The sequence below is a fragment of the Magnolia sinica genome, chromosome 10 (genome assembly GCF_029962835.1).
Source record: "Magnolia sinica isolate HGM2019 chromosome 10, MsV1, whole genome shotgun sequence".
Lineage (NCBI taxonomy): Eukaryota > Viridiplantae > Streptophyta > Magnoliopsida > Magnoliales > Magnoliaceae > Magnolia > Magnolia sinica.
In genome coordinates, this window is record NC_080582.1 from 3,515,344 (window position 1) to 3,530,681 (window position 15,338).

At 40.0% G+C, this 15,338-nt stretch overlaps 2 protein-coding genes across 3 annotated transcripts in view; one reads left to right on the forward strand and one right to left on the reverse strand.

The window, feature by feature from the left end:
- The window catches only part of LOC131257783 (proteasome activator subunit 4), a 37,060-nt gene extending 26,496 nt beyond the window's left edge, over positions 1-10,564 (forward strand). For both annotated transcript variants that reach the window (XM_058258672.1, XM_058258673.1), the window contains 9 exons: positions 289-1,187; positions 3,019-3,300; positions 3,387-3,482; positions 4,643-4,821; positions 5,662-5,743; positions 6,618-6,742; positions 7,541-7,633; positions 9,396-9,549; positions 10,318-10,564. In XM_058258672.1, the coding sequence (XP_058114655.1) occupies positions 289-1,187; positions 3,019-3,300; positions 3,387-3,482; positions 4,643-4,821; positions 5,662-5,743; positions 6,618-6,742; positions 7,541-7,633; positions 9,396-9,549; positions 10,318-10,359 (1,952 nt within the window). In that variant the 3' untranslated portion in view covers positions 10,360-10,564. The remainder of the gene's footprint in view (positions 1-288; positions 1,188-3,018; positions 3,301-3,386; positions 3,483-4,642; positions 4,822-5,661; positions 5,744-6,617; positions 6,743-7,540; positions 7,634-9,395; positions 9,550-10,317) is intronic.
- Positions 10,565-10,581: 17 nt separating this feature from the next.
- Positions 10,582-12,934, reverse strand: LOC131257784 (transcription factor MYB80). The gene is made up of 3 exons (XM_058258674.1): positions 12,743-12,934; positions 11,512-11,641; positions 10,582-11,346 (listed from the first exon to the last, which is right to left on the reverse strand). The coding sequence occupies exons 1-3, from the start codon at positions 12,873-12,875 to the stop codon at positions 10,587-10,589; spliced, it is 1,023 nt and encodes a 340-aa protein (XP_058114657.1). The 5' UTR covers positions 12,876-12,934; the 3' UTR covers positions 10,582-10,586.
- Positions 12,935-15,338: the final 2,404 nt, after the last annotated feature.

The window sequence follows — 15,338 nt, forward strand, 5'->3', positions numbered from 1 at the left end:
GGCCTGGTCCAGATTGATTCTTTTTTTTTTTTTTTTTTTTGAACATTTTCGAGCCCTATACGTGGCTAATGGGCTAAGCTTGGGCCTGGGCCTTTAGCCAGAAGGCGTGACTGGGCCCAGCTCACTTGTTGGGTCTGGACAAGCATCATCTCAGCCCAGCGCAATCCTAATTCTGATGCAATGGTTATTTCCTGTTCAAGATTGTGTTGCCTTTCTGCAACTGAATAAACTGTCAGCTACTTTTGGGCACCTTTCTTATGTTGTGATGGATGGCTTATGTCTTATCAGGACACTTCTTAAAGAGTTTAAAAAGTCAACTTCCTCAGACAAGGATGCTTGCAATTTCAGCTTTAAACATATTGTTGGGAGAATCACGACACAAAATCTCTGGTCAGGAAGATGGCCAATGTGCTGAGGACTTTAAAGGACAGGCTAACTCTTCCTTCGAAGGGGCTTTGAGTAAAGTATTCCAGGAAGAGGGATTCTTCAATGAAACACTGAATAGTCTTTCTCACGTCCATATAATTACTGATACCGATGGCACATCTTCCAGAGGAAATCATGGGGCTTCCTTCCAGAGCCTGGCAGACAAATCGATCACACGTTTTTATTTTGACTTCTCAGCTTCATGGCCACGCACCCCTAGTTGGATCTCTTTGTTGGGGACCGATATGTTTTACTCAAGCTTCGCACGCATTTTCAAACGGCTGATACAAGAATGTGGAATGTCAGTTATGGTTGCACTTCAAAATGCATTGGAGGAGTTTTCAGATGCAAAAGAGAGGTCAAGGCAGTGTGTTGCTGCTGAAGCTTTGGCTGGAGTGCTGCATTCTGACATCAATGGTCTTTTAGAAGCCTGGGATCACTGGCTAATGAATCAACTGGACAAGATCATTCTTGCACCGTCAGTGGATTCCATACCTGAGTGGGCAGCTTGCATACGATATGCAGTTACAGGGAAAGGAAAATATGGGACGAGGGTTCCCCTTTTGAGGCAAAGAATTTTGGATTGCCTGGTGAAACCTTTACCTCAATCAGTGCCGACTAATGTAGTTGCCAAGAGGTATGCTTTTCTCTCTGCTTCACTAATTGAAATATCTCCTCCCAAAATGCCAGTCGCAGAGATCCAGTTCCATGATAAACTTCTGCAAGAGTTGCTGGATAATATGAGCCATCCATCTGCTCAGGTAAGACTCTCTCTCTCTCTCTCTCTCTCTCTCTCTCATATTACACATCCTCTTGAAGTAGATCAAATGTCATATCATATCAGGGGGAGAGATTTTTTTTTTTTTTTGAAAGAGGCAACAAAAATTTATTAAGAAAGCCGCAAAAGTGGAAAAGATTAAAAAGATACACTATAGCTGAAATAAAAAGGAAAGATCTGCAGACTTAGCTGTCTGAACGAGGCACACATTCCGAAACAGCACATTTACTCAGATAAATGATCCTCTCAACTGAAGGCTTCGTATCTTGAAACCGCACACTGTTTTGATCCCTTCCAATTGAACCAGAAAATACCCATTGAGATAAGCCTCCAGACCAAGGTATTCCGTAACGGCAACAGTGGCCATAACGGCCACCGCCATTACCTTTATGATATGGGTCGTAACGGCTGTTACAGCCCCCGTATTACTCAGGTAAGACTCTCTGTCTGTCTGTCTCTCTCTCTCTCTCTCTCTCTCTCTCTCATATTACACATCCTCTTTAAGTAGATGAAATGTCATATCATGTCAGGGATAGAATTTATATTCTCCATTCCTTCAATTATTCATGGAACTGTAGTTGTCTGTATGAAATTTTAATAGTCTTATGAGCAGCTATTTTTTTCATTCCTTTGTAGTGAACGAAATGTGGTCACTACAATTACACAACCAAAGCTAATCTGATTTACACCCTTGCTTCAATTGGTTTCCTTTGATTCAAGAAACAAACCATATCGTTTTTGTTTGTGGTTGAAGCCTCATTCAACTCCGTCAAGACTGTTAACTCGAGCTATGAAAAATTTGCTTGATTATATTCAGTATCTATTTGTTGTCTGGTTGGGTTCATTACTGGCCATATTATTTATAGGGAAATGATAACATATGATACTTCTATATGAACTTGCATAAAACTTACCTCCCAGCATGCATGTGACAGAGGAAAAGGTCGATTTGGATCGTCCATCTGGTGGACTCTATCATGTAGTTCGGTGCAGTTCAAAACCCACACCAATCAAGCAATCCTAGCCATCACTTTTCCCTGTTCTGTTGATTCCTAAGTGTTTGCCTTTTATTATTATTATTATTATTATTAAATAATCCATTTTGAGGCCAGCAATGGGATTGGCTGGGTTATCCAATTGGTCATAATTAAGTTGCATCACATTTGGATCTAGGGTTTGAAAATTTTGGATCAAGTGGTTAGTTATGTAAAGCTGTTTGATCAACCCTACGGGGGGAAATGTTCATTCAATAATTAAACCTGTCATTATAAAACAATTTGCAAACATTCTTCTTCTATTTATTTATTTTTCATTTCAATATAATAAAATTAGATATGCTTTATAATAGTAAAAGTAGTTTTGTTGTTCTCAGCACCTTTGTAGTATATCAATATTGTTTTCTCTTGCAAACTGAAAGGCCAAGATTCTAGGCCACTAATCTATCCTATTTCCTATCGGTTCTGTTTTTTTTTTTAATCGTGTCGAGTCATTCCTTGAAGCTGAAACTTTAGATGGTGTTAGATCAATGTAGCATCTGTTTGATCCTTGGGACAAATTTAAGATTATTCAATGTTGAATTCAGTGAGTTAAAAAAATTCATGTGTCTTGCTCTGCCCTTATGACAAAGGTGATATAAATTTACGTAGTTTTTTTTTTTGGCTTTCATCACATGCTGATAAATTTCAAGTATGTGAGATTATTGCTTTCGGGCATCCATCATTATCATCATTATAAAGGTTTTGTTGGCAGTATTTTGCAAATGATAACACCAAAATTGTTTTTTGTATTCTATACTGATACATACTGTATGTCAGGTAAGGGAAGCTATTGGTATTGCCCTTTCTGTACTGTGCTCAAACAAGCGGCTTTTTGCATCCTTTACTCTTACACAAGTACAAGAAGGGCCAGAAAGTAGTGTGAATGACCCATTTGGAAGGGGGAACTGGGATCAACATTTGATGGAGAGGGCTTCTAAACTGGCAGTGAATATCCAGAACGCTAGTCAGTCGGATAATGTGGAGTCTCCAATGGACATAACTCGTGAAAATGGTCCCTCAAATGATGAGTCACGAGAAGACGTTAAGTGGATGGAAACGGTAATCCATTTCAGTGTACTTTCAATTGAAATCTCTACTTCATTCTTTTAGTTTGTTGACTAACATGTTTTTCTTAATGATTACAGATGTTCCATTTCGTTATTTCATCTTTGAAGTCGGGCAGATCTTCGCATTTGTTAGACATAATTGTGGGTCTTCTTTATCCTATCATTTCCTTGCAGGTATGCATGTGAGATCTCTAATGGTTGTAAGGGTTTTGACTGTATTCAATTTTTAGGTTTCTTAAGATATTTGTTCAGTTGTCTGTTCATCCCTCTTGATATATTTGATGCAGTTCATGTGTCATTCACATCGGTATGCATAATACTGTAAATGACTCATTATCACTCAGAAGCAGTTGAGATGGTAGGGAATACCATCTATCTTAGAAGGGAATTTTCCTTAAAAATTAAATTAACACTCTTCTTAGTGCTGCTAACCTGATGGTTGCTGTGTGGATGTCTTTTGAGTCATCTACTGAAATAGAAATTTCTTAGTGATCTGATCTAATGCGTGTCGAGTACCATTTAATAAGTGGCACCACTCCTATCATTCGTATGATATGATTGGAAAATGTGTCAATCACTCTAGTCCAACCAACTGATTGGCCACCTTATGGATGGGCCAATTTAGTTGCAGCATTAATTTGAACTTTTGAAAGTATGAAATGGTGAAGTATTGTATTGATTTAGAACCTCAATGTGTTGAAATTCTTGGGCTATGGCATCGTTGAAAAAAGAGAAGAAAATTTTGGGCTATGGTTCATTCAATATATGGTCCACGGTTTAGATGGTCCAGATCCCTCCCAAAGCGCACCAATACTGGGTTCATGGAATTGATGCCATTCACTAAATGATACTTGATGCATACTATACTGTAAACCTTTCTTTAAAATTGTGTCTATTGCTATGGGTCAATGCATCTACTTTTTGGCTGCTAGAATTCGGGAGATTTTTATAGTACTTGTGTACTTCTACAAAATAACCTAAAAAAAGAAGATTATTTCGGATACTAGTACAAAGCAATGTCCTTCAATTAACAAGGCAAGATATTGTGCAAGTTGATAGCACCTGCCAAACTTTCGAATCTCCTCACCGTCCCTGATCTATCTACTTATTAACCTGATCTGGGTTTGAGCCATAGCTCAATGGTAGTCAGGGCATGTTTCCACATTGAGGTCTCAGGTTTGAGCCCAGCATACCAATAAGAATACTTTTTAATCTATCTGATCCTTTTACATGGAAGCAATCTGCGGAAAAGGTTGTCTGGTTTTGGTTTGCTTTGAGTAAATATGCATCTAGCATGTCATGAATGCTGAGGAAATTTCCTCGCTTGTCTACAGGAAACATCAAATAAAGATTTATCAATATTGGCCAAGGCAGCTTTTGAATTATTAAAATGGAGGATTATTCCACAGCCACATCTACAGAAGGCTGTATCAGTGCTTCTCTCAGCAGTCAATGATCCGAACTGGCGAACTAGATCGGCAACTCTGACTTATCTCCGAACTTTTATGTACAGGTGTGGTACTTTTAGTAGGCCTCTCATGTGTATTGGGTTGATTTCATTGAAATAGTAGTGTGTTAGTTGCAAGGTGTTCCGTATTCATTACGATACGGCCATAAAGGCTGATATGTATAGGTAATGGCAGTGACCGTTATGCGATATGGGGGTGAAACAGGGCAATTGATATTTTTGGACTGTATTAGCCGTTACAGGGGCCGTAACAGCTGTTACGGGGCATAACGACCGTTACCCCATAGCAGTCGTAATTTTTTTTTTTTTCACTTTTCTCATTCCAAAAACTTTTCTACATTGTTTTACAGCAGATTTCGACCACTCATAACTATAGTTTTTAGTATTAAAATAGTAGATTAAAGCGATTTGGGTGAATAGAAGCTCCGAGGGCCATTTTTTCAAAAAATGGAAAAAGTAGCATATATGCATTTTTTTTTTCCCGATTTCTAATTCCAATGCTTGATTGTAATATGTAAACATTAGAGACAACCATGTTCATAAATTCACCAGACAACCGAATACAATACTCTCACCACAGAGTGAACCATTATGCTACCATAAACATGTTAAGAAAAATGAATACAGAATTAGAATGTTTATATTATTCTAGATTTTCTAGATTTTTTTTTCAGATTTTTTTGGGCAATTTTTTTTAAAACCGTTACGGGGGTCGTAAAGGTTATTTTGCCCCCGTATCGGCCATTACTATCGAGAACTGTATTGGTAAAAGTGGTGACTGTTATGGCCACCATTACTGATATGTGTAGTTGTCAACTTATCCAATGTGTTATAAAGTCAATTGCAGCTTTGATGGTTCTAAAAATTCTCACCTCTTTCTCACAGGCATATTTTCATTCTATCGAGTGCAGAGAAGCAAGAAATCTGGAAAAATATTGAGAAGTTACTTATAGACAACCAAGTTGAGGTGAGTGTTTGGATTAGGTTCTAAACTAGCGGTTCTGTATGAAGAGTTTTGTTTCGTAGGGGTTTTAGTTGTCGTTTGTTCCTTGTGCATTTTTATTTCTTTCTAGTGCTAACGCAAATTTTGCTGATAAAAAAACATTTGTCTAACATGAAAAAGATAATTATGTGCTGTTGTGAGTCTTTCATTTATTCTCTAATTCTGTGAACTTCAAATGTTATATTCAGCATGTGAAGACATCTTTGCATGTGTATGTACATGTGCATGATGCATGCAGTTATTGCATACCCGTACACACATAACCAATGGGAATGACCAATCAAAATAAGTCAGGCTGATATGTCGACCTTATTTTTGATACATAAACCCTGTTCTACACAAACTCTTTAAGTGGGTGCTACATCGCCTTTCTCGCACTCCAATTTTTAGTGTAAATGTTGTAGCCGAGCTGTCCCAGGGGTCATGCCTGAGCAGCAATCCTACATCCCCTTTTTCTTTGCTAAAGTGCAAAGTGTATCCAATATTATGTGCCTAAAAGGGGGTTGATATCAGAAGCAGCAGGTGTAAATATCATTTCTCAGAATTAAATAGATGATAGTTATCCTGAAGTTTTATGGTGGATGCTCAAATTTTTTTCTTCATGCTTATTTTATTTTTAATCTTCCCCTTTTTAATGTTTCCTTACATCACATACTTTAATATTTTTGTGGCCGAGTCGGTGACATGAGACTCTTTTGGTTCACATAGGTTTTACTCAGTACCATGTATCAGATACCAACCATTCATCCTTCTTCATTTCCATGTAATATTTTTCATTGTTAGTAGGCAATAGGCAAAACCTCTGTAGTTTAACTGAAAGAGCTTCTTACTGTTTCAGGTGAGGGAGCATGCTGCAGCAGTTCTTGCGGGGTTGTTGAAGGGTGGAGATGAAGATATAGCCAAGGACTTCCGTGATAGAGCATTCTCAGAGGCACATTCTATTCAAAAGAAAAGAAAACAGAGGTCAGTTCCGTGCATTTGAAGTCTTCCTTTCATTGAACGGATCATACAATGCGCGGCAGCATGCTTTAGTTTTTTGTCTTTACAAGTGTGGCCCCATTATTTGTTAATCCAATCTGTTGATATGATTTGACCCACTTTTATATAGCCCATGCATCAAAAACCTCCCAGATGGAAAAACATTCAACCTTCAACATGTGCCCAGCAAATAGATGTTTAAGAAAGAAAATGCATCAATGGTCAACATTCAATCTAGAAAAAGGAGAAATATTTGATGGTTTGGATCTTTGAATCTTGGGAGCTTTTGGTACATGGACTATCCACTGGGGTCAACATATCAACAGTTTGGCTGGCTAGGCCATGACTCCACTTGTATATACAGAAAACCTGTTGGTAGAAACTCTACTGCATTGTGTAGTACCTCTAGGACTTGGGGAGTACCTAAATAGGTAAATAAATGTTGTAGGCACACAGATGTGGTCCAATCACATAATACTTGCATGTGTATAACAGGACAAGGCAATCAACATATGCACTCAGATTGGGGATTCGTTGCTGTTGATTTGTGAATTTATTTTTTCTTTTATCTATCCCCACATATTGCATCCCTGACACATACATATAATGCTTGTACACATGCGCCCAAAATTTGTTTATGCAAGCATGCCTACATCTCTTGTTCATTCACACATACACCATGTACATTTCATACATGAGATGAATCAAGGACGCATGATTGTGGTAGTAGTACCTGCAGTTGCATTCTGATAGACTGATACTACTGAAGAATCATCTTTGCAGAAACTCAAATTCAGGTCAGTCTATAGCTTCTACACACGGTGCAGTCCTTGCTTTGGCCGCTTCAGTCCTATCAGTCCCTTACGACATGCCCAGGTATGTTATGCATTTACGAAGCCTGGTAGCTAGATGCAGGTATGTTTGTATATTTCAATGTAACACCGAGTATATTACATAAGCATGCAACCAATTCTAATTATATCATGGTGCAACTCATGTGAATTGAATGTTTGGATTGTCCAACAGTTGATTAATCTAGATGACACCTGGTCCAGTTGACTCTTCATGGGCCATCATGCCAGACTTCAATTAAATGTCGCAACCAACCATCTGGTAGCTGGAGTGTGAAATGGACAGTAAAAAATCCAGACCTTTTGTAACAGAGGGGTCCAAGCACTCTGGACCACCCAGTCAATTGGCCTCACCTTGGATCGCTTGTGGCTCTTTAGGATCACTTTGATTGGAAGATCCCTACCACCAATGTTTTAAATAGTTATCGCGTAATGAATCACACCCATGGGATACGGATACATATCGGTTATCACATGGGATATATTGGTTGCATCGCATAATGTATTGCTGTTGTTAGGAACATGGGAACATTGAGAAATTGGTCGAATTTTTCAATGAAACTTTAGGGATTGTTGAAAAAGACATCAATACACACTTAGAAATCAAAACATTACAAAAGAAAAAAGAAAAAAAGAAAGTGCACATAATAGGGGTTTCCTCTATATGGGGTCCTAATATACACGTTGTCCAACTGAACTGATGCAAGTATATTCAAAGTCTTTTCATATAATTTATAAATGTAAGAAGACATGTATGGAAACACAAGAAATACATTAAAAAGCAAAAGAATTATTACTAGATCAGGTTACATACATGTTTGATTTTGTGTTTGGATACAAAGATTGAAACTGATTTGTGAGAAGTTGAGAAATTTCAAAAAATTTCATTTTTCTGCAACTTGGCCCGTCTCTTCCAAATCTCGAAGTTGAAGTTTCAAATCCATGATTTTTCATAGAAAACATGAAGAATCATATATTTATAACCATCTGACGTTGATTTAACGTGATTTACAGCCATGGTTTGCCGTAAAGGCCGTTACGTAAAGGTAATGGTGGCAACCGTTACATGTTACGAGGTCGTAAAGGCCGTAAAGACCATTACGGAAAAAACCAAACCCCCGTAACGGTCCATTACGCCATCTGTAAAGGTCGTAATAACCCCGTAACAATCCATTACTGGGTCGATACAGGTTTTTCGGATTTTTTTTTTTTTTTTCAATTAAAAAAGAGGTCATAACAGCCGTAACGCCTCGTATCATAAAGGTAATGGTGGTGGCCATTACGGCCACCATTACCAAGGTGATTCAAAAAGGTAATGGTGGCTGTAACGGCCACCACCATTACCGTTATGATACGGGCTGTAACGGCCCCCCTATTGGCCATTTTTTATTTTTTGAAAAAACTGCTACGGGGCCGTTACAGTCTGTTACAAGGACGTTACGGGACCGTTATGGCCGTTTCGACCCTGTAACGCATAACGGTTATGACTGCTACTGTTACGTAACGGCTGTTATATAACCAATTTTGAATACTTTGACCATTACCGTTATGGGAATACCTTGTTTACAAAAAAAAATAAAAATAAAAAAAAATTGAAAATGCTCACTAGTTTGAATAGGTGGGATATATCGGCACTACCTATGCGTTTCGTATCGCACAGGTGGGATACAAGATATATTGGGGGATATATCGGCCGATATCGTCGATATTTAAAACACTGCCTACCACTATACACGTGTCGGCATGGCATGTCATTAACAAGCAACTTTTTTTTTTCCTTATTTCAGCTGGCTACCTGATCATGTGACATTATTGGCTCGATTCATTGGCGAGCCATCCCCTGTAAGATCTACAGTGACAAAAGCAGTAGCAGAGTTCCGGCGAACCCATGCAGACACCTGGAACTTCCAGAAAGATTCTTTTACTGAAGATCAGCTTGAGGTAAGTTCATAGAGAATTTTTTTTCCAGTGTTTAGCCAGCTTTTCTTCTTTCCTTTTGACTTTGAAAGCTGATCGTGTACTTTGATACACACAGCAGACAGTAATGCAATCTAGACCGTCCTTTGTGTGCCCTACCACGGATGGGAAGGACACCAATAGTTCACGTGTTGGATGATCCGAACCATAGGGACAAATCTCATTCTTGGCAATTTCTCAGCCCAGAAATTTCTCGGGGGATATTATAATCTTGAGTTTTTTTGTTCCTCGGATATTCTCTGGAAAATCTCGCCAAAAGGAAATATTTTAAAATATCTAGTCAATTATTAAATAAATCACACACACACACACACACATTATTGTGGAATTATTGCGATAAAACCATGGTATTTTAAAAGCTGCCCAGAATTTTGTAAATCTTACGATAATAGTGTGATAATATCATTCGGTGTATTAACATCATGAGAATTCCAAAATCTTGGCAAACATTGGTCACACTGATCCCAACCCATCGAACATTACCGTTGGCTGAACATTTTCTCAATCATCCATTTCTTATATCCTGGTAAGTCCAAATGGCATTCTGTCCCCACCAGATGAATGGCTTCAGTGTCGCACAATAGATTGCCAAATTTCTAAAGAGAAAAAGTGACCAATGGTGGATCATTTTCCAAATTCATATTGAAATTCTGTTTTTATATTCATTGTTTTATTTTATTTTTATTTCTCTCCTAATTTCCTTTTTTTTTCCCCATTGATTTCAACTTGCAGGTTTTGGCAGATACATCATCATCTTCGTCATATTTTGCTTGATTTGAATGCAACCCCAAATTGATTAAAAAAGGGGAAATAATAGCGAAAGGAAAAAAAAAAAAAAAAAACAGAAATCAGAAATGAGGATTATCTTAGCGACCTTTTCATATATTGTTCATAAAATAAGCTTTATTTACATATAGCGACTGTCTGTATCATTTATATGCTTGCCATCAGCTTATTCTCTCTAATATGTAATTTTAGTGAGTCCTTTCTCCTCCCCCCTTCTAGACAATAGGATTCATCAGATCATCAGACAAATCCCACAAAACACAATCCGAATTAAACACGCTGGCTGCAGCACTTTTTCCAGAAGCTTTTCCGCCCTCGGCTTCTTCTCCATCATCTTCCTCACCTTTCTCACGCAGGCTGCCGCCACCCCGTTGGTCCCCACCCGTGCATGTGCTCCCCGTGCACATACTCTGGCTCCATGGCGAGCCCTCCCCATCGTTGCCGTACGATGATGCTCCATACTGGAACCCGCCGACCGTTGTTATTGGAAATGTATTGCAGATTCCAGCAAAGCCGTCGGATGTCTCCCCGTTAGAGACCATGGTCCATGGTTTGTTAGAAGTAAGATTGACGGGTTCTTGTATGGCCCTTGAGAGGCCTATCTTGATCTTTTGGATGGTGTCATCCTTGTCATCAGGTTTCCCAGCAATGTGGGTGGCTGTGGGGTTGCTGCCTGGAAGTGGGGCCATGTCGTATCCAGAGGTGGTGGCCACACGTTGGAGTTGGAAGTCAATGCGTTTCTTTGTGAGGAGGTGAAGCATCTCGTCTTTGAAACAGCCGAGTGCAGCCTCAGCAAGGTGGGCCACTTGAGGTGGGGCGAGGGTGGTAGCGATCTCTGCCATGAGGTGGGAGAAAGATTTGTGGGTGACAGGATCAATTCCCATGCCTGATAGCTTCTTCTTCAGCTTAGTATTCCAATGGTTCTTCACATCGTTATCGGTGCGGCCTGGAAGTTGAGCTGCGATCAGTGACCACCTGCAACACATCATATGAGAAAAAATGAAAAATATATCATCATGAAACTAAGGCATCCGAAACAATGGTACAATACCCATGAAGAAAAATAACTACAAGTAAAAATTTAAATAAGTTTGGATGATTTTTCTACTGTCATTGAAACACAAATGTGAAATGGATTGCCTGTTTCCAACGACAGAATGGAGCTTGACGATGGTCTGCTCTTCCGCTTCCGAGAACTCGCCATGTTTGAGGTCCGGACGGAGGTAGTTGGTCCACCTCAGCCTGCAACTCTTCCCACATCTCTGCAAGCCTGATCGGTGAGAAAAGATTGGGGTCATTTTCGTCAATGCCTAAGCATTCTAGTCCTCTATTGAGTGTGGGCCATCCATCTCTTGGATGGTCCATCCTAGCTGTTTGATACATATTAGTCCATTGTTCCCAAGGCTAGGATCATCTTTCTCGCACTGGGGCCATATGTGAATTGCTGTGAACCAAATTCACCACAGTACTCATGCCATACATTCCGTGAATCGCAACGGTTCATACGCTGGACCTACTCCAGATGGCCCACCCAGACGAGTTCATTAGTGTGAAGCAAAGAGCTATTCAACTGTATAAAGGTAAGGGCCCACGTTTGGTGGGGATGGAATACAATGGTAGTCCCATCCAACCAATACTCCAATATTTTGATATTCATCATCAGGCTGAATGTACTGTCGTGATTCCGGAGGCCTCATGTGAGGGAGGTGGAACACGTGTCAGAGACACGTGCCATTCATCAGGTAGGGAGAGCTATGAACATGCCATAAAATAAAATTCAGGTCAGTATACTTATCAAGTGAGCGAAGCATGCACATCGAATTGGACAGTTTGATTTATTATTATTATTATTATTATTATTATTATTCCCTAACCGCAATTTTTCTCATAAAATTTTGTTCAACCTTGCATGATCAGTGGACCAAAATTAACTGTCCATGGCATGTTCACAGTGTAGCATACCTGATGAACGGTCTGGATCTCTCACATGTTTGAAGTCCCTTAGACGTGGAGACAGAATAACATGGTATTTTCATCCTGCCATATACTACAATATTTTTAATATTTACCAGGCTAAATATTTTATTGGGTTGCGCTACACTCCCATGATAGTTGTCCACCATTTTAGAAATGGTGGCGACTCTTCAACCCAACACGTGGCAATCCAGACCATTCAAATGATCAGATTGTGATGGAGCGTACCTTACAAATTACACACAGAATATGTTGGTAACCGTAAGATTTTCCCTTGAATATGAACTACACACCATGTAATTGTGACCATCCATTTATAGCCAGCATTTGAATGGTTAGGATTGCTCAATCCTTGTGATTATTGATACATGAGAGAGAGAGAGAGAGAGAGAGGAACCAGCATTTTTAGGGATGAGGCGCCAGTTGCGGGTCCCATGCTGGGCGATGTAAGAGGATAGCTTGTTATCTTCTTCTGGGGTCCACTGCCCCCTCTTCACATTCTCCTTCTCACAGCACGGTATCCTTCCCATCCTTCTCTCTACTCCTACGTAGATACTCTGAATAGATAATACGTGGCCCGCAATCAAAGGAAAAAGAAAAAAAAAAAAGTAAAAAAAAGTGCTTTGATATATTTAAGTATAGAATCTGAGGAGATTTTTTCTACAATTTCTTTTGCATTTTTTCCCCCTCTTTTTGGGGGGTTGGGGAAAGGGATGGATGAATGGATGGACGGATGCGATTGGTGGGTAAATAAAAGGGTGGGGTACGTGGGGGTTCACGTGAGGAAGGGTCCACCAAATGTGCATGATTTCATTAAAGAATTCAACGCCGTTGAATGCGTGATGCACGGGACAGGTAGCTCACCCGCAAGACGCCCGGTCAAACACCTTAGTACCTTGGGATATGATACGGTAGAGCTGGAAGGACCGGAATATATGGTATAGCCAGCTCTCTACATGACACGTGGCATCGTGGTTCATCGATCCGGTCCACCCACATACTGGAAACGTGATGGATGGCTTGGATTTTAAAGTAAAACCAAGAAACAATCGTATCCAGTTTATCTCACTTCATGTTTGGCCGTTAACTGCTTTTATTTTGCACCGTTGCTTTAATGGCCACAGTTCAGATGCAAAGGATCATCTGATAAGAGTGGTTTTTGAGACATAAACCATCCATGCTAGGTACCTACAAATGGCCAGACCGATTGACTGTAGAGAGATGGCTCTGCCATATTCGGGTTCTTCCCGCTCAACCGGATCACGTGGTACGGTACCATTTCTCTCGTTTGACTACTTAGACACGTGTGTATGTGATTTGGGTGCTTTGTATTTTGGTCACACAAACGTAGATAACATGTTTAACTACAAATAGTTAAGATATTGCACGTGTGGATGATGGGAACTTTTTTGCATGGGAATGTACGGTTGGATGTATCTGGTTCGGCTCGCAGCTTTGGGTGGATGCCAGTGGATCTCTGAATGTGGGGCCACTGTGATGTATATGCCTTATATCAACGCTGTCCATACGTTTTTATAGCTCATTTTACTGTATAAACCAAGAAATGAAGCAGATCCAAATGTCATGTGGACCACACCACAGGAAACAGTGGTGATTGAATGACCACCATTAAAAATTTCTTGTAGGCCACCGAAATGTTTATTTTCCATCCAATCCGTTGATAAGGTCAAAAAGATCTGGATGAAGGGACCATACAAATATCAGCTTGATCCAAAACTTTTGCGGCCCTTAAGTTTTTAATGGTAAGTGTTCTGTTTCCTTTGGTGTGGTCCTCCTAAGATTTGGATCTGCTGCATTTTTGGGATTGTAGCGTAAAATGAGCTGATAACAGTGTATGGACGACCTGGATATAAGAAAGATACATCACTGTGGGCCCCACAGTTACGGATCCAACGACCTCGATGTATCCGGAGATCCAGCGAAGCCGCTTCCTATAATTAAGGTACGTTCGTTGTTTGGTCAAATGTAGCTGACGTGCTTTTGGTACAAACAGTTAAAATGTCACACGTGTGCGTGAGAGGCACTTTTATTGCATAGGAATGTACAGTTGGATTCTCCGTTGCACGTGTGGATGATATGCACCTTTATTGCATGGGAATGTACGGTTAGATACGTGCATGGTGCGGAAGTTGGTGGCGAATGCACGGTTAGAGTTTTAGGGGAACGGATTGGCTACTCCCCCTGTCGGTGCTCTGTGGGCCCCACCATGATGTACGTGTTTCATCCATTCCATTCATCCATTTTTAAAGATAATTTTAGGAGTTTGTATAAAAAACTAGAGGGATATAAATCTCATCTGGACCACACCACAAGAAAAATATTGATTGGATATCCACCATTTAAATGATCCTAAGGCCCAATGTACTGTTTATTTGACATCCAATACGTTGAATAGGTCATACAGATCCAGATGAAGGGAAAAAAACAAATATCATCTTGATCCAAAACTTTTATGCCCCCAAAAAGCTTTTAATGGTCAAAGCTCATTCAACACTGTTTCCTGTAATGTGGTCCACTTGAGATAGGGATATACCTAATTTTTGGTTTATATCATAAAATTATCTATAAAAATAGATGGATGGCATGGATGAAACACATACATCATGGTGGGGCCCACAGAGCACCGACCACCAGCCATTGGCTGGTGGCAGGGGGGTAGCCAATCCGTTTCCGAGTTCTAGAATGCGAATGCATACAAATTCCATTGGGGATGAGCAGGGTTTAGCGATCTGGTCCGTTGATCTGTTGGGGCCACTTGGATGGACCATGCCAGTGAAAAGACTTCGTTGACCGAGCGGTCCTGCCCTGTCGATCTGTGGCCGGCAGATAGACGGTTCACGTTTAACTAAAGAAGGCCCATGGTTGGTGGCTAGGATATTCAGATGTGGGGGACTTGAGGATGATCCATCTATGCTTGGGGCGAACACACCCATCCTATGAAGCGATTATTGAGCCATGTACCTTAACCATGG

Coding starts and splice junctions, on each gene's coding strand:
- LOC131257784 (XM_058258674.1), bottom strand. CDS start 12,875: ATGGGAAGGATACCGTGCTGTGAGAAGGAGAATGTGAAGAGGGGGCAG. Junction 11,642..12,742: donor CCTCATCCCTAAAAATGCTG/GTTCCTCTCTCT, acceptor CTCACCGATCAG/GCTTGCAGAGATGTGGGAAG. Junction 11,347..11,511: donor CATTCTGTCGTTGGAAACAG/GCAATCCATTTC, acceptor GATGTGTTGCAG/GTGGTCACTGATCGCAGCTC.